This window comes from Tenrec ecaudatus, chromosome 2 (assembly GCF_050624435.1).
Source record: "Tenrec ecaudatus isolate mTenEca1 chromosome 2, mTenEca1.hap1, whole genome shotgun sequence".
Taxonomy (NCBI): Eukaryota; Metazoa; Chordata; class Mammalia; order Afrosoricida; family Tenrecidae; genus Tenrec; species Tenrec ecaudatus.
In genome coordinates, this window is record NC_134531.1 from 197,938,749 (window position 1) to 197,964,509 (window position 25,761).

The following is a 25,761-nucleotide window of genomic DNA, read 5'->3' on the forward strand; positions in this document are numbered from 1 at the left end:
CCCAGAGGGACCTCCCCCCCCCACCCCCCACTCTCTCTGTTGCTCTGCTTCTGGTGATCCTGCTTTCCAAAGCAAAAATAGAAACATATCCTATCAAAAGCGTGCTTTGGAAAAGAGGGGTCAAATTTCTTGAAGGTGAAAACCTAGGATGGATGTGTGTGTGTGTGTGTGGTTTTTTAAATCTATTCTTCTTTCATTAGTCCAGCAAATCATTAGTAAGTGTCCGCTATGGAGCTGTGACCTGGGGTAAAACCAGAGAGGACAGTTCCCTGACCCCAGAGACAGCATTGATCACCGTAAGTGGGTAAAGGGTGGGAGGTGTGTCACCCAGGGCTATAGTCTAATACTGATTTCACTTTGAAAACAGTAAGTGCCCATTCAGCAGCACGTACAAAGGTCCCGCTGGGTCTGTGTGGTCTGTGAAAGAAAGCAGCTATACTGGGATGCTTTGATAGCTTCTTCAACTCAAGGAGATCCCTGGGTGGTGCCACTGGTCTGTACTGTCTTCTGACCTAAAGGCTGATTGTTGGAATTGGCCCAGCAGCGCTGCTAGGTTTAAAAATAAATTAATGATCTGGTCCATAAGGTTTCCAGCCAAGAGAACCCTATAGAGTAATTTTTTTTCGTAACACATTGGGGTCTGCATGCATTAAAATCAACTAGATGGAAGTAGGTTTGGGTTTGGGTTTTTCAGCTGAAAGAAGGTGAGTTCTACTTTTCCCCAACGTCAAGGACGAACCCTCTGCCCTAATTACCTGGCTCACTCTGGCAAAGCGGCAGGTGGGAGAGTCTGAGCAGCCCGGTGTCAACATCTTCCCACTCCTGAGAAACAGTGCAAAGCACTTATGCTTCCTGAAAGGCCCAGCCAAGCACCTTCTAGTTTCCTTAAGAGCTAAGTTCGATGCTGGAGTTGTTCATGAGCAATTCAGCTCCGTAGCTGGAATTTGATAGCCATAAAGGAGGAAAAGAAGGAGGTCCGTGACCCGTGACTTCAGGATGGGTCAATTCCACTTTTTCATTTAAGTAACAGGGAAGGGATAACCTGACAGTCCTATTACTTGAAGAGAGAAGAGGTGAAGAGAAGACTTTCGAGAAAGGGAAAGATTGAATTCTGAAGTAAGTGTGTGTGTGTGTGTGTGTGTGTGTGTGTGTGAGAGAGAGAGAGAGAGAGAGAGAGAGAGAGAGAGAGAGAGAGAGAGAGAGAGATTACCTAGCACTCCTGTGACTTAAATGCCACAATTGGGTAACCTTAAAGACCTACATTAATTATTCCCACCTGAGGAAATTTCAAGTCCAAATTCAAGGTGTGGCTCCATAAGAAGGCCCTTTTTGGTCTCTTTCTAGTAGTCTCTAGTACTCAGTGTTCCTGAGAGGTCCTGGTCTTATCTCACGCCTGTGTACCATGTGTCTTCAAATGGCATCTTTTCTCTGTGCATCTCAGTGTCTATTCTGCTCTTTGGATAACTCAGAAGGGATAAGGTACAGGACGTAGGCCACTCTAGGATGGCTTCACTAGCATACCAAAAGCAAAGCCCTCTTTCCAAATAAGACTATATTTACAAGTAGAGGAATTGGGATTTCAGCACATATTTTGAGTGGACACAATTCAATCTATAACAGTGTGTGTATATAGCTAAAGGAATTAGAGAACTAGACATAACAGGTTCAATGCCTCCCTGTTCTATGACAGAGGTTGCTGAAGCAGTGAGGTAATGAGTGAGGTTGCCAGAGCCAGGGCAAAGGTAGAGTGGAGGGTCAGAAGGACACTGACCTTAGCCTGGAATGTATGGAGCAACCCATAAAAGGGGCCATCAAAGGAGGTCCTGGAGCACCTGTTCATGTGTTCTTCCTGGTATCTAGCTTCCTCTACCTTCACTTGCCCATCAGTCATCCACACATGTGTCTGGTGAGCTGTTCTTCCCTCCTCCCCTTCATACCACACAGTGTGTTAACTGCTCGCTGTGCACTAGGTTTTTTGAGAAGGGACTCATTTCTGGTTTGAAGTGAACAGGCAGGAAATTGAGAAATGTGTTTTGTGCTTCCTTTAAGAACGAAAGGTATCGCAACAAACTGTTGACAGAGGTGAGTGACTAATATGGAAGAGGGGGTGGTTATACTCAAGAAAGGAAATAGGAATACGGGGTGAAGGGAGACGCCGGACAGGGCAAGATATGACAAAATAATAATTTATAAATTATCAAGGGCTCATGAGGGAGGGAGAGCGGGGAGGGAGGGGGAAAAAAGAGGACCTGATGCAAAGGGCTAAAGTGGAGAGGAAATGCTTTGAGAATGATTGGGGCAGGGAATGTACGGATGTGCTTTATACAATTGATGTATGTATATGTGTGGATTGTGATAAGAGTTGTATGAGTCACTATTAAAATGATTTTAAAAGAAAAGAAAATAGGAATATAGAAGAGATTACGAATGGTTTGTCCCTCTATTTTTCCTTTTTCTATAATGCCACTGTTTTTTCTTGATTGTAAATGAAGGGAGAAAGACAGCCTACATTAAATATTTCTATTAATCCTGAGACTGGAATAAAGAATACGAGTAGATTCCTATAGTATCTGTTTGAGTGTGCATATTTTAAAAGGTGAGTTGGGCCAGAGGCCGGCGCCTCTCAACGTTTGCACTATGGGCAGGGACACAAAGGAAACACAAAGATGCATGTTCGCTTAAAAAATAGTAAAACAGCAATACTAAAACCAAAGACTTCTCATAAGGTCCTATCAGGAACAAATAGCACCAAGGAAGTTTTCAGCACATCCTTCCCCGGGAGATTGGTAGAAAATGAGCAAGGAGAATGAGGTGGAACCCTGCTTAGAAGGCACTAGAAGGGCAGGCTCACCACCTGGCACATTCTTAACCTTCTTGAGCCTCAACTCTCTCTGGAAAATGAGGCTGCTGAGTTCTAATTACCACCAGATTGAAAAGTATAAAATCTGCTATCTCCCCGGGGTTGGGGAATATTGTCATCTGTCATGCACTTCTTGGTTCCTGTTGACCTTAATTTCAAATCACGTCTTTATACCCTCCATCCTTACCCACAGGTTCTGGCAATTTGGATCTTCCAGTTGCCACCACATCCACCATGGCTCAGTGCAACCTCATGTGTGACTGTGCCCCATAGAGCCTTCAATAGCGGAACTATTTCAGAAGCACATTTCCGGTCTTCTGAGGTGACTCTCGGGAGAGTCAAACCTCCAATATTTAAATTATCTGTAGTCTATTAACCCTAAGGCGGAGTGATGGAGGCACTCAGTGTGATGGCCCTCCTATTGAGCCAGCTGCTTGGGCAGGTAGCCAGCCTGGGATTATAGCACTGACCCACAGGGAAGGCCAAGTCTAGCTGGACCCTTGACTAAGTTGCCCTTAGGCATGGGAGGAAAGCCATCCGGAGTTTGCAATATTCTTGCATCACAAGCCTAATGACACAAACTCTCCTCACAACAAGCATTTAGATCATCCTGAGCTTCCTTGACTTCCTAGTCATTTTCCCGACTACCATTCCCACAGCTATGTTCCCAGGGTGGTTGGCCCTCATGCTCCTGTTTCTACTGAGCCCCCGCACCCAGACCTTCAACAGCCAGCTCGTCAAGTGCTTCGAAGACCCCCAGTACGAAGAACTGGTGCGGCTGGCAAGAGACGGCCTGGGGCAGACAGTAGAAAGAAAGCGGATCGTGGTGATTGGGGCAGGCATGGCCGGGCTCACTGCTGCCAAGACCTTGCAGGATGCAGGCCACCAGGTAGGATATGGTAATGGATGGGTCATCCCTGAGCAGGAAGAGAGGAGAGAGCTGAGGGGGACAACCTCCTCCGTGAGCTAGGGCAGGGGTGGTGTCAGGGAGGGGTAGAAGGACTAGGGGATTCCAGGGATCTGACAATTAGGTTCTAAAGCCCATAAGCATTTTTTAAAAAAATAAAAGGAAAACCTCAGAGAAGATTGTGGGAGCTGGACCTCTCTGGAGGGAAGAGACTGTGAAGGGGACAGGGCCAGCTCTGTTGAGTGCAGAAGTGTTTTTCTAGGTAACTGTCCTGGAGGCCTCGGGGCGTGTGGGTGGCAGAATCGAGACGCACCGAATACCTGGAGCACAGTGGTATGTGGAGCTGGGAGCCATGAGAATCCCTGCCAACCACAGGTAGGTGCTGGCTGAGGAAAGGGGAAATAAGGTCATCACGGGAGGAGCACAATCCTTTCCTCGACTAGTGTCTGGGCCCAGTGGGAGAGACCTTTCATCTGGTCCCAAATGTGCCCCTACCCATTATGTGGCTCCCTGTCTGGCCCTGAAACTCTCCCAGGCTCACTTTTGAAATCTGCTTCATGTGCACCCTGTGGGAAGGCTGTTTTGAGGATCACAAAGATAATTGGGGTGATAAAAATCCCTAGAAAGGTCACGAGTGGTTTTTTGGTAAGGGATCATTGCGGTGGTGGCTCATGACAGGAGTAATGGAACTTCTTTGTGGTTTCTGGGAGGCCCAGGTGTGATTGTGGGAGACCTGGGGTTCCCACAACTGATATGGGGCCTCTGCTGCTCAGAGGACTTCCTGCTGAGGGGACCCTGAGCAAGGGTCTTGGAGTATCCCATTGAGAGGCTCCAGGGAGGAGAAGTCCAGGAAGACTCACCTGGGCACCCTTCACACCACCTTCACACTCAGAATGGCTGCAGTCTGGAGACCAGCAATTTCACACAAATGTGTTCTGGGTGTTTAAATGGGGCCAGCACAGAGGAGGGGTAGCCTGGTGTGGTAGGATCAGAAAACGGCTGAGGTACGCCAAGTCCTGCTCCCATTAGCATGGTGATCTAGACATCTCAGGTCTTGTCTGTGGATAGAGATCAACGGGTAATTCTAATGGCGCCAGGGAATCCTCAAGGGGGCAGAGATGGTCCTCTTTGTAGGCTGCCTCCTCTGAGAATTTTGGGAGTGAGCCCAGGTAGGGAGGGTGGGCAGCTTCCTATCCTGTCCCAGCACTCTCTGGTTCCTCCTACAGGCTCTCCAGAGAACTCATCAGGAGGTTTGGACTGAAACTTGGGGAGTTCTGCCGCTCCAATCTCCAGACCTGGGTGTTGGTCAATGGGGTTCGGCGGAGGATGGGAGAGATGCACGCCAACCCCCACCTGCTGGGCTACCCCATCAGAGCAGATGAGAAGGGGAAGACTGCAGAACAGTTGTTTGATCAGTCACTGAGGAAGGTGAGTGAAAGTGGGGTACAGGGTCACCCCAGTGTGGTGCCACCCCTGGTAAGTCATTGATAACACTTCAGCTTCTTCTGTTTTATCGTCCCCTTCTTTCTCATGAAAGGATTTGGCCCACCCTCATAAAAGCCAGACCATACCAGTAGGAGGTTCTTTCTCCATCTCACCACTGTGTGCCCACAACCATCCCACCATCCCCACCACCACCACCAATCTCAAGGCTCAATCAGCCCTCCTCACAGGGTCGGCCCCCCAGCAGGTCTCTGCTCCTAACAATGGATTCAACTGCCCCCAGCAATTGCACCCAAAACAAAGAGTCACCCTTACAACCGTCAGGGTGACCCCAGACTTAAGGTGGGGTGATTTGAAAACCAGACTCTACATTCAAATGCTGTCCTTGCACTTCTCTCAGGGTGACCCAGGGCAAAACACACACCCTCCTTGTGCCCCAGTTTCTGGAAAATGCAGGTCCTTGTGGAGACTCCGTGTGCAGAGCCGATTGGGTGAATGTGTGGAAGGCAGGAAGGCAGTGTCTGTGGTGAGGGCTGGGGTTATAATCATCACCAGACCTGCGTGGTAGAGCCGGGAAACAGAGGTCAGGCCCTACTGGCACACATTCCGCACCTTCGCTCTCTCCAAGTTGATACTTATTCAACTTTGAACACAGTTTTCCCCTTCTTCTTCATCCCTGTCCTGCCTCTGTGCAGTAGAGACCCAGGGGTCCTGGGCTCCGCTGATTGTGGTTGTTGTGAATTCTGACTTGTAGCAGCACCGTGGGTGCAGAGTTTGCAAGGCTGTTGGCAGCAGATCTCCAGGGTGAGTTAGGGATCTAGCATTCAATCATTTGCACCACCCAGCAACATGCATAAGCACATTAAACCTGTAGAAGCCTGCCCATTGCAGGAACAAGGGGGTAAACTGCCCTTCTCCCAGAGCCCCCAGGCTTATCGGGGAAGCCCAACCTCTTCCTTTGCACACCTCCTCATCTACCACTGGAGAGGTTTCCAGTAACAGAACCCTCACACCCCTGGGGCCCACAGCTTAGAAATCAAGACTCAGAAACAAACACAGGTCAAAGCTTGGAAAGGCGAGCATTGAGCCGGGAGGGGCCGTCTAGACAAGTGGGGCGATGGCGTACGCTCGGGTGGGAGCTGAGTTCTGATGAAAGTGCCCTCATCAACACGTCCACCTTCCCTTCTTCCTGACGCCCAGGTGGTGGAGGAACTGAAGACCAGTAGCTGCAGCCGGGTGCTGGAGAAGTACGACTCCTTCTCCACCAAGGTCAGTTCTCTGGGACCCCCCCTTCTTTTTGGGACCCCCTTTCTTGCTGCTCTGGCCCCCTCTTGAAGTTCCAATTGGACCACCAGCCACTGCTCCAGGCTTGGGGCAGGAGACAGTGTTGGCCAGTCGTACAGGTGCGATTGCTAGCAAGGAAGCCTTTCCCCAGCCCGGTCAGAGGGGAAACACCGAAGCCCCCACCTCCGCTCGAAACCTTCCCATGGCTCAGAGCATCGCAAGGGTGAGAGTTAAGTCCTCTTGTTCCCGCTGGCCTGTGCCAGTCACACCGGCTTCTCTGCTGTTTCTCACTGCAGCCAGTCCGGTCTGCCTTCTGGGCCTGCGCAATGGCTGCTTTCTCTGGCCACTAGCTCTTCCCCAAAGATCCCCATGACGGGCCCCGGTCTTCTCAGGTCACTGTCCACATGTCCTCTTGAACTGAAACATCCCTCTCTTCGCTTTGGAAGTCTCTTCCGATCTGCTTTTGCCTGTTGTATTTTCCTCCACTCTAAAAAACCAAACCACGCTCGCTGAGGTCCACTGGATGCCGACTCGCAGGGACCCTATAGGACAGGGTGAGACCGCGCTGTGAGTTTCCGCGACTGTAACTGTCTTACGGGAATACAAAGCCCGTCTTTCTCTCTCCGTGTGTATTAATCTGCATGTTCATTTCTGGTCCTGCGCCTCTAAAATGTAAGTTCCATGCCAAAAAGAGCCATTTTATCTGCCCAAATGTTGGCAAGGCTTTTGTGCCTTATGCATACATAACCCCAAACTAAAAAACCAAACTCGCTGCCATCGAGTTAAGTCTGACTCATGGCAGCCCTATAGGACAGGGTAGAACTGTGAAGGTGGGTTTCACAGACTGTCACTCCGAATGGGAGTAGAAAGCCGCATCTTTCCTCCACAGAGCAGCTGGTGATTTCGAACTCTTAACCTTGCAGTTAGCAGCACAACATATACCACACTACCTGGACTCCTTGACACATAAATAATGCTCAATAAGTATAGAAGGAAGGGAGAAATGATGAAAAAAAAAAGAATGAAGGAGGAGAGAAAGAGGAAGAGAAGCAGGAAGAAGGAAAGATAAAGGGAGGAATGAAATTGGGACGATTGCCCAAATGTCAAACCCACTGCCATCCTGTAAACTTGACTACTCCTAACGACCCGATAGGGAGTTTCCTAAGACTGTGCCTCTTTACAGTAACAGACAGCCTTAGCTTTCTCCTGCAGGGCCGCTGGAATTGAGTCGATGGAGTGAGCAAGGGGTGGGATTGCCTTCTTATTTAAAGAAGCAATTAGTAGCCCCCAGTGCCACCAATCCTCTAGCAAGGCTATTTATTCACAGCTTGTGCATCGAGGGAGTCAGCAGCATCATTTGCATTTGGTAGAGCCTCCATGAGAGACGTGGGAGTGGAAAGCTTTATGGTAGAAAAGGGAAGCTTGTTGTGCTCTGATTGGAGCGTGTTGGCATGGAGACCGTAGGGAAGCTACCCGGAAAGCGGGCATCCTATGTGACTGGTTGGGAGAGCATACCTGGCTTTCTCTAGCTGATCTGAAATTCCACGTGAGGAGATGGAGGGTGAGGGCTGGGGTTAGGGAAGCTGGCAGTTACTGACAAAACCCTCACCAATTTTGATAGCTAGCTACAGAAGTCACAGTTCAGTTTTTTAGACTGAATGCTGTAGTTTATGGGCCCAAGTTCTATTTCTATATGTGGTCTGGCCAATATCTGAATATTCGGTGTATCAGAAGGAAGAGAGAGAGAGAGAACACGGAGATACAGGTACTGGCAAAACAGGGAGCTCAAGGACATAGCTGTGCCCATGACCTTAAACACACATTCTCTCCACTCGCTGAGGCAGTGTGCCACTTACTGAGCAGTGAGCCTGCTTGTCCAGGCTGAAGGTTTTCTCTCCAATGTCACTACAATCACTCTTTGTCAATGCTGCTCTTCCTGAGATATTGATGCCCCACAGGGTCGCTATGATTCAGAATTGAGTCAATGGCAGTGAGAGAGATGGTCTTGTCTTCTTGTTTAAAGAAAGATGTCGAGTCAAGAGGTTTTGCCCAATCTACTAACAGAGAGGCCTTATCTGCCTGTGACCCAGATGGCCAGCCCAGATGGTGAAAAGTGACTAACTCTGCTAAGTGAATGAAAGACATTCCCTCTGCCCCTCCATCCTGTGCAAATCACAAAGAGCCAACCTAACCAACTTTTTCAGGTCCCCACTGGCCTTGCCTGAGAGACAGGGTGGTGGATAGGGAGGGCAGTCTCTGGCTGGATGGTACTCAGGAAGCAAACCTCAGTCACTTGCTGTTGGGGGTAGGAAGAGTAGGGTTGAGGACAGGATGGGAATGAATACTTGGTACCTAGATTCTTCAACTTTTGGCATGAGGAGACAATTCTCACAAGGCAGGGCAGAGATCTTCCCAATATGTCTGCTGGTACACCTGAAGACTTAACCTCAACTTCGTCAACTGTAAAACTACAGTGGACATGTCAGCAACACATATTTAAACTGCGTGTCCAGCCCATTTACTGCAGATTTTTCCCTCCTGTTGCTACTGAGGTGAACACAGGCATTTCAAACATGACTCAAAACACCTCCATTTGATCATCTCCGTGTGAGTAGCTCTTCCACATACTGAGGAGATAAATGGAGATGATGAAGAGGTGAATTGACATGTTAAGCACATACATCATTGGAATCCATCTCATATCAACAAAAGGGGGAAGTCCATTTATGAGTGGGCCACACAGTTGGAACTCATGGTGTTCAAGGGTCAGTTATAAATGTTTCATGGATTGTCAGACTGCATGGGAGATTATGGAGCCCTGTGTTGTTCCATAATCAACTGTCTATTTTAGCATAACATATGGAAATTATACAGGTACATCAATGTACAGGGCTCAAAACATTGGCATCCAGAGAGAGAGCTCTTTTACTTTTTAGCAAGTCTGAGAAGTGCCTCTTGAGCACCTTCCTCAGAGGTGTGTGTGCCAAGCAGGTGCCCAGGGGCTCTGGGTATTTTGTTGAGCGTGCCCTGTGCTCTGCCATTCCTGCCATACCCTGGGACCGGATCAAAGCACTTGGATAGGCTTTCCTTGACTTTTCTGCTCCTCACTGTCTCTCACACATTGCCCATGTCCCCTCCAAGCGTTCTGACCAGCCTGCCTTCTCTCCTTGCACACCTCACAGGAGTACCTGATAAAGGTGGGCAACCTGAGCCGTGGGGCTGTGCAGATGATCGGGGACCTGCTGAATGCAGATGCCGGCTACTATGAGGCCTTCACAGAGACCCTCCGTGCTGTCATCTCCTTCAACCAGGAGCCTCGGTGGGAAGGGGGAGCAGGGAGGAAAGGAATGGGCTCGGGGTTGGGCAGTTACTAAGGCCAGCAGCAGCAGCAGCAGGACCAGGTAAGATCAGATGAGGATCCCAGAAGGAACGGCAGCACTAGAAGGCAGAGGTTATCAAACACCAGTGTGCATCAGAATCACAGGCTCCTGACACATCGATTGCTAGGCCCTATGCCCACACATTCTCAATCAAAAGATCTGGGTTGAGCCTCAGAATTTGCATTTCTAACACCCCCAGGGAGGATGCTAGTGCAGTCTGTGTGGGAATCCCACTTTGAGAACCCTTCGCGATCCCCTCTGGAGCCTGCAGATCTTGACTCTGGGCCTCGCCTCTTCACCCATGTTGACAAACAGTGGTACCGCTCTGCTCCGGGAGTTTTTGCAGAGACCTTATTGGATCATAATCTGGAAAGCTGTGCCAGTGGTCGCATGTTCTGGGCCTGGGAAGAGGCAATACACCGGGCTGTAATTTTCCTTGGCATTCGTAAGAACAGGTGCAGGCATTTAGGACAGGTGCAGGCATTTAGGAGAGGCCAAGCAAAGGCTGCCAAACCTGACAGGCTGAGGGGCTGCTTCATGCACTGATTGGTCTGGTCCTCTTTTTCTCCAGCAGGATGCTCTTTGGGACCCAGGACCCCAGCTCCCACCCAGCAGTTTTATTCAGAGTCAGGGTTTCACAAGCGAACCATGAGTCAGTTCCAACTCACAGTGACCACACAAGTCTCAGAGTAAAACTATGCTCCATGAGGTTTGCCTTCTTTCCCCCCCCCCCCAGAAATAAATTGAGGTGCCTTGGGTGGACTGGAACCAGTGCTTTTCATGAAGCAGTTAAGCCTTCAGCTGTTTGTGACAACCAGGGACTCCTGATTCAGGGTAAATCGGTGTAAATGCAAACCACGGGCCAGCAGAAGGAAGGGACTTCCCCAAGACAGACCCGCTGGCAATCACAATAGAATGAAGGTTGTATCGGTGCTGCTAGACCCTGTCCCGGGCACTGTGTAGAAGGGACTGAGTCCCATGACCTTTGCCTGCCGAGGAGTTGTCCGTCCTGCAGCCCTGCATAGAGGTGGCCACCCACAGGGACCAGAAAGGAGTGGTTGTGAGTTAGCTCACAGCCCACTATCCAGGCTTGCACACTCTAGCAAGGAGCTGGGTTGTCGGTAGTTGCCACTGAGTCGATTCTGACTCCTGGGAAACAGCACATGTCCAGAGGAGCTCTGGGCTCCAGGGTGTGTTCCGGACAGTGGCCTTTCAGAAGCAGAGCACCACACCTATCTTTCAGGGCACGCCTGGGTGGATTTCAACTGCCTATCTTTTGGTTAAAATCTTTGCATTTGTGATTTGTATCATCCGCGGCTTTTTTCTTTTTTTTGAACTAATATTATCTCTTTGTTGTGCCAACAGTTTTATTGACACGTAACTTACATATCGTACAATTCAAGAGTTCAATTGTTCGATCATCTCAAGGAGAATTGTACAATCATCACATCCCTTTCTGAGCATCCAACGTCCCCATGGTCACATCGTCTTTAAAATGAGTTTCACAACCTCGATCCAGCTGCTGCTCCCTCCCCTTGTGCCTTCATTATTTACCCCTGAAATCCCCTTCCCTCCCTAGGACCCACCCCACCTGTATATTCCCTACATACCCTTGTATCACTTATTTATTTCCTGATTTTATTTGTGTCTTTTATAACTTTATTGGGGGCTCTAACAGCTCTTATCACAATCCATACAGTATGCATTGACTCCTCCATCCAGGGACTTCTTGCAAGTGTTTACACCTCCAGAAGCCACAAAACAAACAGCAGTGGCCATCTAGCGGCTTCCACCTCCTGCTGACCCCATGTGTGTTTGGTACTAGAGTAGTATTGTGCCCCAAAAATAGTCTCGATGAATAATTTGTGGGGGGAAGTAGATTTCTAGGCCTTTCTGTCAAGGTATTTCTGTGTAGCAGTCCGATGTGTTTACCCTGCCCAGGAACTAACAGAGGAGAGGACTTTACCAGGTTTTTCTATAGCTAACAGCCACTTTCGCTGGTGGCCCCTCCTGCCAACTGCTTCTCTAGCACACAGGACCAGGGCAAGTTCACTAGAGACCCACCCTTCTGTCCATTTCAAATGGCTTCCCACTTCCATGGTCTTTTCAGCTAACTCTGCTTCAACCTCCTTTTCCTGCTCCTTCCCAGGTTTGATGAAATCATCGGGGGCTTTGACCAGCTCCCTAGGGCCCTGCAAGATGCCCTCCTGCCCGGCACAGTGCTGCTCTACTCACCGGCAGAGGAGGTGGAGATATCCGGTGACCTTGTCCACGTCACCTACAAAACATCGGACCCACTTCGGCCTAAAGAGCATCTGACTGCAGACTATGTGATTGTGGCCAGCACTGCCAAGGCTGCTCGGCTCCTCCGTTTCCGGCCACCCCTCTCCCCTGACAAAGAAGATGCACTGCGTTCCGTCCACTACAACAGTGCCACCAAAGTGATCTTGGCCTGCACACAGCGTTTCTGGGAGCAGGACGGCATCTTTGGAGGCAAGTCCATCACGGACCGGCCTTCTCGGTTCATATACTACCCCAACCACGTCTTCCCCAATGGCACAGGAGTCATCCTGGGGTCCTACACCCTGGATGACGACTCCTCGTTCTTCACTGCCATGAATCATGCTCGGGTGGTAGAGGTTGTCCTGGATGACCTGGCCGCAGTCCATAGTCGCCCCAAAGAGGAGATCCGGGCCCTGTGCCCCTACTCCACAGTCAAGCACTGGAGCCAGGACCCCTATTCCATGGGCGGCTTTGTCTTCTTCACTCCCTACCAGTATGTGGACTATGCCCAGGAACTCTGCCGGCCCGAAGGGCGCGTGCACTTTGCTGGTGAGCACACAACTTTGCCTCATGGTTGGATTGACACCGCCATCAAATCAGGACTCAGGGCGGCACGGAGCATCCAAGAGGCTGTGCACTTGGATTTGGCGAAGAGCCCCAGAAACCAGAAAAGGCCCCACTCCAAAAGTGAGCTATAGACAACTTCAGAACACCCAGAAATTAGAGTGATTTCAAAATATAAAATATGGAAACCCTGTGTCATGATTTATCTCCATTTTGCCTAAAGATCTTAAGAGGTGTCACTTAAGACCATAAAAAAAGAGTGTAAGAAGTTATTATACCTGTGCCCTAGGTTTTGTGAGCAATGTCTCAACCCTGTTGACAACAAACCACATGTGATCCAGCAATTAAAGCAATAAAGGGTTTCCCAAATTTAAGGTTATCACTAAGTTTGCTTTATCTACATTCTATGAGATGCCCAAATAATTACAGGGGTGAGTGGTGCGGTCCGCCTTCCGAGGGCCTGTCTGGGGTCCTCCACTCCTCTAGTATTCCTTTCATCTAAGTCTGGTCATAGCCTCCTACTCCCGTCCACTCTCCTACCTCTGGTGACTAGATCCTAAGATGAAGCTCTCAGAGGCTACGGTGGGACCAGCCACACGCTGGATGCTACTCCTTGTCGCTACAGCAATCTTCTTGCGGCTAATCTACTGTCACAGGCTCCATTCGTAGACAAGGAAGACTGATTTTCAAAGAGGTTAAACACTTGCCTAAGGTCACACATGTTGGAGTAGAATGGCCCAAACCTAGACTAGCTTCTCACTTCTATGCCCAGTGGCTTTGCCTTTCTCGTGTGTGTGTGTGTGTGTGTGTGTGTGTTCCTAAAAAAGTTAGCAACTTTGGAGACATTCAGTGATATATTTTGAATGTTTCATTGAATGAGTAAAACTCTCAGAATGTGCAGAGCCAAAGCACTTGACCTCCTGCCAGCCCTGCCCCATTTTCTTGTGTGTTCCTTGCCTGGAAGGCCTGAGGGAAAATAGGCAAACAGATGGAATCAGTACTGATCCAGATAAGGACTCTCAAGTAGACAGATACAGAGATGGCTGTGCAGACAGACGGACAAGTTCTAAAGAAACCCATCATTTGTCAGCGACAGGGCCTGAATTTAATCCCTAAGGGGTGATTTAGAGGTGAATAATCACCCAGAGGCTACAGGAAGGAGACACATGACTGTAATGTAAGGGGGACAGTTCATCACCACAAGGCAACAAAGCCTTTTCAGGAAGATATGCCAAATCAACAGAGAGTGCCATTCTCTTTGGAGACTCAAGGCTGGCACAGAGTAGCACACTATCTACAAGCCCCATTCTGCCCGGGCCTGAGATTTGGTCCTACTTTCTCCCACCACCGAGCAGTTTTAGTCGCAAGTAATTTACAGATCACATAATTCAATAGTTCAGTCATCTAGTCATTATCACGGAAAGTTGTACAATCACGTCCACATCCGTGTTAGAGCATTCTCCTTCCCTCATGGTCAAATCACCTTTAAGATACTTCATGCAATCACAGCCCACTCTGTTGCTCTTCCCCCGCCCACCCGTCTTCATTAATTACTCCCACATTGCCTCTCCCTCTCTATCTCTACCTCCCCCACCCCTACATCCCCTACACCCCGTTGCATCCATTATTATCATTATGCATCCACGCCTTCAGTACATCACACCTGGGAGACCCAATAGAAAACAAACCCGCACTAAGGTGGTAAAGGCAAAAACATAACAGTGTAGACAAAAGTTAGCCCATCACAGTTTAATGGATGCTGGCAGACAACAGGAGACTCTAGGGCAAGCTGCTTCATTCAACATATCTATTGCTGAATGTCCTCAAGCTAACTGATAGTCATTTCAGAAACACCAACGTCCTGAGACAAAGCACTGTGTTACTTATGGCCTGGTAAGTCCCAAGTGAGCTGCGCAGAGGGGCCCAGCTGGACAACATACATATAGTAGGTTTCCATTGCATAAACTGAGTTCAGAACATTTGCCAGCTTTGCTTTTGGCTTGTGGAGATAGATGGTGGCTCATCCCTCAGAACCGCCCTCTGAAACAGCAGCCTGAGAAATCCTGTGCACGGAGAGCAGTCGGGGCCTTGCCTTCCTGCCACAGGGGGCAGGAACTGTCAGGGATACATACTCTGCCCAGAAGGTGGCTGGTCTCTTTCAACTCTTTCACCACTGTGAGCCTAGACCCCAACTGCCTTCCTACACAGCACTTTTCTTACCACAGCCCAGCCTCACAAGGGCATCGGCACCCCACTCTCACACTATGAATCCCCCAAAACGAAATCCACTGCCAATTCATTGCCACCCTCTAGGGCAGAGTGGAACTGCGATAGTTTATTGTTCCAGCCTGGCCGATAAACACAAGCAGGATTAATTGAAGGGCGGTGAGATAAATGGCTCGCTGAGCCTCGCCTTGCTTGTCTCTCATTCTTTAATCATCGGGCCTGCGTGCGGCTGCCTTGCTTGTTCTGTACCTCAATTTAAAGGGCACACTACCTGTGGGATGCCTAGCTTGTGGGCTGTGTTGCTATAAGGTAAGGTCCCTTTAAGCCCACACGATTGGAATGTTCGTCTCTGGACCTGGGGACCTACAGTTGGTGACCTGCCTTGCTGTTTGCTGCCTGGTATATATAGCCCAGCTCTCTCTACAGAAAGGAACTGGCGGCTCTCAAGACTTAAAGGACTGCTAGTGTCTCACTGCATTATAATTTATAATTTAATGGTTTATTTCTTGTGTTATATATCTATCATTATAAATATATTTATATATAATTACTAGCAATCTGGTTTTGTCTCTCTAGAGAACCCTGTCCAACACATGTGGGTTTCTGATAATGTAACTCTTTAGAGAGTGGGAAGTCCTGTCTTTATCCTGCAGAGTGGCTGGTGGTTTCAAACTGCTGGCCTGGGAGCTCATAGCCCAAAGTGTAATCCACTATGCTACTGTGACACTAAAATGACTGTGTATAAAATTTGTGTATGGTGGTTCTGCCTAAATTGATTATTTCTATAAAATATTGCCGTGGTTAGTTACAACACCAAACACATTTTTGTAAGTTCAACTTATATGTATCAATATACTTAGAAGGATAAAACTCTATTCCAATTTATTGTTTGGACCTCTTACTGCTCTCTCATGAGAGCTGTCTTCATTACTCAGTTGCAGTGATGCTTCAAATCACATGTGTTCCTCTGTTCATGCTACAAGCAAATGCTGCTGTTTTTGTTGCTGCCAGTATTTTCATCATCACTGATTTTATCAAATTTTAGAGACTCTATTGTGGTTCTTTAATATATGTGAACTGATATCAATAACTTTTTGAGAATGAAGGAGCCTTCAAAAGAAAAGGAGGACAATAGAAAAGGGCTCCGGCTCAGTTATGATTAATGCTGTGATTACTATTAATGCACAGTTGAATGATTTTTACAAAACAACTTTGAAATAATGTAAGCACGAATACATTTTAACCATTTACAATTATATTTATCATATATTATTATATGATTAAAAATCATAATAAGCATTTAAGAATTCTGTTGGAGCCCTGGTGGCTTAGTGATATGCCCTGGGCTGGATCGATTCTCAAGGTCAGCAGTTAGAAATCACAAGCTACTCCGCAGGATAAAGATGGGACTTCTACTGGCATAGACTAACCATCTCAGAAACTAACCGGGCAGTTCTACCTTCTCCTATGAGTCATCATGGACTCTAGGTTTTGGTTTTGCTTCTTTGTTTTTAGGGAATATGTATGAGGGGGCTCTGTGGAAAGTGAGTGAGGATTCAGTCATGGAAATCTGGTCCTCCTGTCTGGGAACTTGGAGCCAATCTTTGGAACTATGATGCAATGCCCAAATAAGTGTGAGTAGTGACAGATGATGGTGTGTCTCGCTAATAAAACAGGGACCAAGGAATTCCAGAGGTAGGTTGCTTCCAGGGTCATGCTTGCTAGGAGATCATGATGCCCACTGAGACAGGAGCCCTAGTGGAGTAGTCGTTATGGACTGCTAATGCCGGACCCACGAGCTCTCTGTGGGGAAAGATAGGGCTTTCTATTCATTCTTGGAAACTGTATAGGGTCACTGATGTGAGTCAGGGTTGTTGGCTTTAAAAATAATTATTATAAAATCACAGATAATACAAGCTGGTGCTATGTACTCTTCACCTAGGTTTTCCCAGTGATTTTACTTTTGTCTTTAGAAACAATACCAAAACTAGGAAACTGTCATTGGTATAAAGTATCTATATAATCGTATGTCATTTTATCGCATCCATTTTGTCACATGTAGACATGTTCCATCTTATCATCTGGATAGAAAGATAGGCTGGTTTCATCACCCCAAAAATCTCACTCATGGTGCCCCTCCTACAAACATTCTGTCTCATTCCTCCCACCATTTGTAACTGCTCATAACCACTAATCTATCCCCTGTATCTGATTGTTTTAATCATTTTATTGGGGGCTCATACAAGTCTCATCACAATCCATACATACATCAATTGTGTCAAGCACGTTTGTAGATTCAGCACCCTCATCATTCTCAAAACGTTTGCTCTTCACTTAAGCCCTTGGTGTCAGCGCCTATATCTATATTTTTTTTCATTTCAAGAATGCTATCTAAATGAGATCATGTAGTATGTGACCTTTTGAAACTTCCTTTTTATTCGGCACTATGCCCTGAAATGCATGCAAGTTGTTGCATATCAACGGTTCATTGCTTTTTATTGCTTGGTGACCATTCATTGTATGGATGTACCATAGTTTGTTTAACTTTCAGCCTGTTGACAGGTACTTGGGTTGCTTTCAGCTTTTTTCTTCTACAAATAATGCTGCCATGAACATTAATGTGCAGGTTTGTGTATGGACATAAATTTTCATTTATCTAGGATAATCGACCAAGAGTGTAACTTCTGCTTCAAATGCAAATTACATGTTTAGTTTCATAAGAAACTGCCACTGTTTTCCAGATTGATGGTATCATTTTATATTCTCATCAGTAATGTATCAGTAGTCCGGTTTCTGTGCATCTTCACAATCATTTGATTGTATCACTACTTTTTATTTTTTAGTCATTCTGATAGGTATGGATACCTTGCTGTGGTTCTGATTGTATTTCTAGTAACTAGTGATATTGAATATCTTTCTCTATGTTTATTTGTTATCCATATGGCCTCTTTGGCCAAATGTCTATACATGTGGGGTTTGTTCCGTTATAATTGGACTATTAGTTTTTTTAACTCTTGTGTTTTGAGAATTCTTTATACATTTTAGATAACAGTCCTTGGTCAAATATATAGTCTCACATTGGGCCTCCACTCAAGTACTCCCTAAATGCAAGAATACTTTCTTCTATTAAATTGGCATTCTTTGATGCTCATCCTTCCAAAACAACTGCTGAAGACAAATCGGTTGAATAAGTTAATGTGGTGAAGAAAGCTGATGGTGCCCGGCTATCAAAAGAGATAGCACCTGGGGTCTTAAAGGCTTGAAGGTAAACAAGCGGCCATCTAGCTCAGAAGCAACAAAGCCCACATAGAAGTTGCACACCAGCCTGTGCGATCACGAGGCATTGAAGGGATCAGGTATAAGGCACCATCAACAACAACAACAGAAAATCTTACCATAGTGAATGAAGGGGGAAGTACAGAGTGGAGACCCAAAGCCCATTTGTCGGCCACTGGAGATCCCCTCAGAGAGGGGTCTAGAGGAGGAGATGAGTCAGTCAGGGTGAGATGTAGCACCGATGAAGAATACAACTTTCCCAGTTCCTAAATGCTTCCTCCACCCTCCCCCCCACCCCCAACTACCATGATCTGAATTCTACCTTGCAAGTCTGGCTAGACCAGAGGATGTACACTGGTACAGATAGGAACTAGAAACACAGGGAATCCAGGGTGGATGATACCTTCAGGACCAGTGGTGTGAGTGGTGATACTGGGAGGGTAGAGGGAGAGTGGGTTGGAAAGAGGGAACCGATTAGAAGGACCTACATGTGACCTCCACCCTGGGGGACAGACAACAGAAAAGTTGGTGAAGGGAGACGTCAGACAGGGTGAGATATGACAAAATAATTTATAAATTATCAAAGGCTCAAGAGGGAGAGGGGAGTGGGGAAGGAGGAAAAAAAGAGGATCTGATGGCAAGGGCTTAAGTGGAGAGCAAATGTTTTGAAATGGTGAGGGCAATGAATATACAGATGTGCTTTACGCAATTGATGTATGCATGGATTGTGATAAGAGTTGTATGAGCCCCTAATAAAACAATATATATGTAGTCTGGAATAATTTTTCCTAATCAATACCTTGTCTTTTTAACTGGTAACAGAACAAAGTCATTTTAGAGACATTAAAAAATTTTTGATGAGCTCAAATTTACCAATTTCTCTTTTTTTTCCCCAATTTCTCTTTTATGATCATTTATTCAGTGTCATCTCTAAGAATTTTTTACTAAGTCCTAGGCCCTGAAATTTTTCTTCTATGTCTTCTTCTGAAAGTTTTATATTTTACATTAAAATACTTGATCCAATATGAGTTAATTTTTGTATAAGGTGTAAGCAGTGACTCAAATAAAATATTTCCCACTAATAATTTTATGTGCCCATGATAGAAAATTCAAAACTTACAGGAAATTACAATAAAGAAAGTTAAACTCTTCAATAATTCTAACACTTACAGGAAGTCAAAGTTCAGTTTAGTTGTTTTTCCTTTCAGTCTTTATAGTTACTTAACTAATTTTTTATTATCTCATATATATTTTATATCATGTGTAGAATCTTCTCAATTGCTTTTGAAGATGAGGGTCGATTTCAAACTGGAACTTGAAATTAGAATTTCATTCGATTTCTTTTCACTCTTTGGCCAGTATTACAGATGAGAAAATGAAGACCAAGAAAACACTTTGTCCTAGACTAGGAAGACAAATTCAGAACTTGAACCCAGCTCTACTTGACCACTAACTTCCAGGTTCCCTTGCTGTGTTACACTACAGGCAAGGATATTCTAGCAGAGATGCCACAGACTGGGCCACAGAAACAGCCCTGGGTTCACAGGCCTGGGGGAATTCTGGGGAGATGCACCATACCCACGAAGGAACACAGACCACATTCCTGGCCTGGGGCTCTAGAAAAGAGGCCCAAGGATAAATGAATACTTAGAAAATCACCAGCAATTTGGACACAAGGCTTGGAATATTATAAGAATATTAAGACAGCACTTAGTTGTGATTTAAGCATTTTATTATAAACATACATTATTTCCACAGGGATCCTATAGAAAAGGGGGAAAATAAAAATAATAGGCAATTTCTGGAAGAGAATATCTGAAAGGCAAATTAATAATTACTACCAGTTGCCTGCAGGGTTAATCCGACTCAGATTTCACGTGGTGGCAGCTTGAGTTGATTCTGATTCTTGTTAACCACATGTGTATTCCAGGAGAACTGTGTTCCACAGGACTTTCAATGGCTACCCCACCCGCCCCGACACCCCGAAATGCATCTCCAGGCCTTTCTTCTGAGGTGCCTCTGGGTGGACTCAAATTACCAGCCTTCTCTTTAGCAACTGAGCTCAATAATTGCTTGCACCCTCCAAGGTCTGCTAGTAACTAGAAGAAGGTAAATTAAAACAATGGATGTCACCTACACTAGCAAACAGGAGGATACTGGACAATGCTGATTGGGGACAAGTTTGGTGGATATTCTTGTTCTGCTGTTGGACTTTAGCCAAGCTTGGGATACATAGTAGGAGAGCCATATGTGACTATTTTGATTTCTATTTGAATTAATTAAGATTTTAAATCCTGTTCCTCAGTTGCATCAGTCAGGTGCTCCATCGCCACACGCAGCTATCAGACATTGGTGTCATCACGAAAAGTGCTACGGCTATCGATGAAGAACACAGCTTTCCCCCAGATCCTGGATGCTTCCTCCCCCCAACTACCATGATCCGAATTCTACCTTGCAGGGCTGGATAGGACAGAGGCTGTACACTGGTGCATATGAGGGTTGGAGGTACAGGGAATCCAGGGTGGATGATACCTTCAGGACCAAGGGTGTGAGGGACGATGCTGGGAGAGTGGAGGGTGAGTGGGTTGGAAAGGGGGAACTGATTACAAGGATCCACATGTGACCTCTTCCCTGGGAGAGGGACAGCAGAGAAGGGGGGAAGGGAGACTCCGGATAGGGCAAGATATGACAAAATAACGATGTATAATTACCAAGGGCATATGAGGGAGGGGGGAATGGGGAGGGAGGGGGGGAAAAAAGAGGACCTGATGCAAGGGGCTTAAGTGGAGAGCAAATGCCTTGAGAATGATTGGGGCAGAGAATGTATGGATGTGCTTTATACAATTGATGTATGTATATATATGGATTGTGGTAAGAGTTGTATGAGTCCCTAATAAAATGTAAAAGAAGAAAAGAGAAAAAAATGATTAGGGCAAAGACTGTACAGATGTGCTTTATACAATTGATGTATGTATATGTATGAACTGTGAAAAGAATTGTATCAGCCCCAATAAATTGTTAAAAAATAAAAAAAAATAAAGGAAACAATACCAGAATTGATTATAACATTCTGGTTAACACAAAAAAAAAAGAAAAAAAGAAAAGTGCTACGGCACCCGGATCCAGTGTGACTGTGCGTGCCGTGGAACTTCAGCAGTTAGCAACATTCTGCTGGCTCTTAAGCCACCCCTTACCCTGTCTAGTTTTGCTGGAGTATAACCATGAGTCAGAATTGATTCAATGGCAATGAGATTGCATTTGGCTTGGATCCAGGCTAAGGTGGACTTTCTGGAGCCTAAATTGAAACACTTTACCAACATATGATACGTTCAATCTTTTAATCCATCGTACTTATCCTTGAGCATGCATTCCCGAAAAATCCTCACACAGAGCAAGTGTGATCATCACCGAACCGCTCTGGTGGTAACAAGGGCGAGATGCCCCAGGCCATCCCTGGGAAAGAGGACCAAACTGAAAAGCTTGCCCTGCAGAAGCACCAGGCTGCCGTGAGCAGCAAAGCGGACGGTGATTTCACATGCACACAGGGCTAGAGCAGCCAGCAACGAAGTGACAGGCTCACCTGCGCTTACTTATTAATAACATAGGTATTCATGCACCTTGCTTATTAGGTAAGAAGCCCCTGTCAGGAATTGTAAACCAGAAAAGAGGCTTTGCTTCTGTAGGCAGTGCTAGGAGAGACACAGATGATAGACATGCCTAGAAGCAGAATCTCTGAGGTGGTGGGAAAATGTGAACTTGCTCTCCACAGAGCAGTGAAGCACAAGTGAGCCATGCTTCCCTCGCTTATTGAGGAAACTTCCCCTGAGATACACAAAGACACAAAGAGTTTATCAACGGAGAGATCCAAATACTTAAATAGTGTGGTATCTTAAATTTGCTTGAAAATACTCCAGCAAAAATAGCTAGGGTAAGGGGTGGCTGAAGAGTCAGCAGACTGTTGCTAACTGCTGAAGCTGAGTGATGGGTCCACTCTGGCAGATGTTAGAAGATGTCTGCAATATAAATTTTTAAAGAAAAATACTTTCGAAAGCTGTGATTCAGACAGCTAGAAGAATGGGACACAGGGAAATAGGAACCGGTGTGATATAAAATGCTCAATTTCCCATGGCCCACAATCCTCCTCCCCAATTCAAAATTTGAGGCCCACTAGGCAAACAGACTGGAAGCCAGCCCGGTCCGCCTAGCATCACTATCACTGCAATATTACACGTTTAGATGGTGGGGAGAAAAGGGTTCTGCTGTTTCGGGTCAGAGAAGACAGACACTTGACTATCATACAATCCTATTGATGTTTCGTTTCGTTGTAATGAGAGGGATGCTATTAAAGACATTCTGGGAAGAACTGGGGACACTGAGATGTGGCTAGGTCGAAGCTGATGTTATGAAATTAACGCTAGCTTTCTTAGATGTGACGTGGAGTCGTACCATGACGAACACAAGCGCGCACACACACTTATCTAGAGAGAAGAAAAATATTAATAAATGTTATATCTAGATAGAGGGAACACCTATGTTCCTGTGGCTTTATTGATACTGTTCTGAATTTTTGAAAATTCTCTAAATAAAAAAGTAGGAGTTGGGGTAGAAAATGATTACCTTATTTCTTTCAATGGCAACGATTAACCGAGCCATTGGGAAAAACTAAAACCCTCCCTGTCCACTACTGTTCTAAGGGCCTCCGGGATAGTTACAGAGATTTTTCTTGCAAAAATCCCAGGTTTTATTTTTTTTCCTTTTTTCAAAACCATTTTATTAGGAGCTAATCCAATATCACTTCATTCTATAGTTCAATCACATCAAATAGTAATACACAATCGCTACCACAATCGGTTCCAAACATTGTCGACATTAAACTCCTTGACATCAGCTCCTCTTTACCCCGCCTGCCCACTGTACCCCCAAGAACTGCCATTCTACTTGCTGTCTCTATAGGTTCATCAATCCTGGGTTTCCTATGCCAAAAAATACGTAACAAAAATTCAAGAGGGCTGCCCCCAATAACAAAATACATCAGAAAATAAAGGTCAATGTTAAAGAAAAGCAAACAAACAAATAAAACCCCAGAAAATGTTGAAAACCAGATCAGATCCAACATACATCAAATCAACTGACAAAGGGGATTAACTAACAAGGTTTTGACCGTTCAAGTCAGGTTTGCCATTTTGGTCTCCTATAGTCATCTCGCTAATGCACTATTTGGTGACCAGTTTATCCCCATCCCTCCATCATAAATAGAGGGGACTCCGCGGGATTATTTCCTAGATCAAGCACTTTGTGGAAGCCCTGGAGTTCGCCTAGCGAATGGTTCCTACTACCCTCATTGCTTTTCTTCCTTTTAGTACGCTTTTGTAGGTAAAAGATAGCGACACGTCAGGGTTTAGACTTAGTCACTTCCGATAACTGCTCTAAACTGCTATTAAAAAAAAAAAAAAGAAAGAACTGAATCTTTTCCTCCAAAAGAAAGTGAGCAGGAAGAAAAAGCAAGTGTTTCCCTGACCGGGAATCGAACCCGGGCCGCGGCGGTGAGAGCGCCGAATCCTAACCACTAGACCACCAGGGAAGATGTAAGGAAGCGCTCACCTACTGCTATACTAAGTCTTCAGAGCGTGACGCGCAAGGAACTCTTAAATATGATTGGATGGATAGTGCACGTTAGCTAAGCCCTTCCGCTAATATAAATTTTTCTTTGCTGTCGAACCATGATTCAGACGCTGGAAATACGGAAAAAGAAACAATGGACTACAACCATGACAGGAGCGTCTAGATTCCAGAAGAATATAAAACAAAGCTCCACTTCTAGGAAGGGAAAAAGGTAAAAAAGGGGATGTGTCAGAAGTGGGATTCGAACCCACGCCTCCAGGGGAGACCAGAATGCCCATAGGCAAGGAGAACACCTTGAGTCTGGCGCCTTAGACCACTCGGCCATCCTGACACCCAGCGGCGACTGGGCTCTCACACTAACTGCTTCCTGTGCCGCGGGTCTAGCTGTTCCTGAGACACTGGCTGTGATTGGCCCGCTGGATGGTAACGGTGTAGCTGGGTCGCTAAGGCTTCCCCCACGATGTGCTTTGAACAGCAATGTCTGGCTAACATCTGCTTTCCCCGGTCAAGGAGTCGAGGAGAACGTTATCGTTATCAGGATTTTTAAAAAAGCCCGGACCGATTAATAACAACTGCGCAGGCGCCTGGCCCTTGAAAATGCAGAAAAGTTGGAAGGAAACTAGTTTTTTTTAAAAATTGAAGACGCCACTCATCACCTATCGTCTTATCATCATCATCTTTATTGTTAATTTTCTGCCTCGTGGTTTTCTGTCAAGCCACGCAGCCACTATGGACAATAATGGGGCCAGACCGCTGCAGTGGGCCGAGTCAGAGAGCCCAGTGCGAATCGCCTCGAGGTTGCATTGCCGTAGCTGTTCACGGCGTGAAAAGTTTCCCGTGGACCTAGCAACGCTGACCTGGCCCTCCTAGGTGTCTGTGGACTTCCCTCAGACCAGATGCCAGCCAGCCAGCCAGCCAGCCATCCATAGTCCTCCGAGGAAATGAAGCACCTGCCGCCCTGGAGCTCACTAACGTGTTGGGGAGACAATCGCATAAACACAATATGCTTGATACAATTGATGTGTGGATTGTTATAAGAGCTTTACGAGCCCACAATAAAAGGATCTTTTGATAAAAATGGGGAAAATAAGGATTGTGAAGAAAATGAATTACATGGTGGAGGAATTCTATATTACAGACAGCGGCTATCAAGTAAGGCTCATAGTGGTTACTTTTGATGAAATATGATTTTCAAAAAGTAATAATACAAGATTGTCACAGAAATATAAAATGCCCGTGTGTCAATAGAATATTTCATTCAATTCATTAAAGAGGGACTCTGTAAAATGTTATGAGAGGTCAAAGGAGCTCAGATTTTTATATATGTATATAACAAGAATGCTGAAAAGAAGTTGTAATAAATGCAAAAGGGTTATTATCTTAATGGTACTAAACTGGGAGAGTTAGAGGTCATGGCTTCTTCACCTGCGGTATATATATCTAAGAGCGTTTAATCAGTTGGAATCCTAACATACTTTATCTGCATTGCTGTGAGCAGGAATCTTGACATTACCCTCAAACAAGAATCATTGGCACCCCTTCAGTTGTCTACACGTTAACCTCTAAGGCTATAGAAGTATAAAATAGACCAATCAACAGAATGTCAGTCCACCCCCCCCCCCCCCCACACCAGCAAGATCAAATTATGCCCGAGATAGGAAGGAGCGTTTTCTTCTGTAGCCCTTAGGATGATCTCTTAACATCTCTGGTGACCTACGTGGGCTTCAGGAGGTCCGCTCTGCAGTTGTCACACCCTCCTCTGTGCCCAGTGAGCCAGCCAGTCCTTTCCTCCGCATGCCGCGTCTGCCTCCATTCCCTCTGCCTCTCCGAAAGTGCTGGGACTGCAGGGTCTTCCAGAGACGGAGACTTAGGAGACCTATTGAGGGAGCTGAGGTTTGCAGGGAACAAGAAATCGA

The 25,761-nt window shown here is 46.2% G+C and overlaps 1 protein-coding gene and 1 non-coding gene across 2 annotated transcripts; one reads left to right on the forward strand and one right to left on the reverse strand.

Annotated features, from left to right (window-relative positions):
• The first annotated feature begins 3,521 nt into the window (after positions 1-3,521).
• Positions 3,522-12,855, forward strand: LOC142441189 (L-amino-acid oxidase-like). Its single transcript, XM_075543241.1, has 6 exons — positions 3,522-3,749; positions 4,030-4,142; positions 4,994-5,195; positions 6,411-6,479; positions 9,677-9,813; positions 12,024-12,855. The coding sequence occupies exons 1-6, from the start codon at positions 3,522-3,524 to the stop codon at positions 12,853-12,855; spliced, it is 1,581 nt and encodes a 526-aa protein (XP_075399356.1).
• An 11,216-nt stretch (positions 12,856-24,071) lies between these two features.
• On the reverse strand, positions 24,072-24,176 carry TRNAL-CAA (transfer RNA leucine (anticodon CAA)). Its single transcript has 2 exons — positions 24,139-24,176; positions 24,072-24,116 (listed from the first exon to the last, which is right to left on the reverse strand). It is a non-coding gene; the product is annotated as a tRNA-Leu (tRNA).
• Positions 24,177-25,761: the final 1,585 nt, after the last annotated feature.

Coding starts and splice junctions, on each gene's coding strand:
- LOC142441189 (XM_075543241.1), top strand. CDS start 3,522: ATGTTCCCAGGGTGGTTGGCCCTCATGCTCCTGTTTCTACTGAGCCCC. Junction 5,196..6,410: donor TTGATCAGTCACTGAGGAAG/GTGAGTGAAAGT, acceptor CCTGACGCCCAG/GTGGTGGAGGAACTGAAGAC. Junction 9,814..12,023: donor TCCTTCAACCAGGAGCCTCG/GTGGGAAGGGGG, acceptor GCTCCTTCCCAG/GTTTGATGAAATCATCGGGG.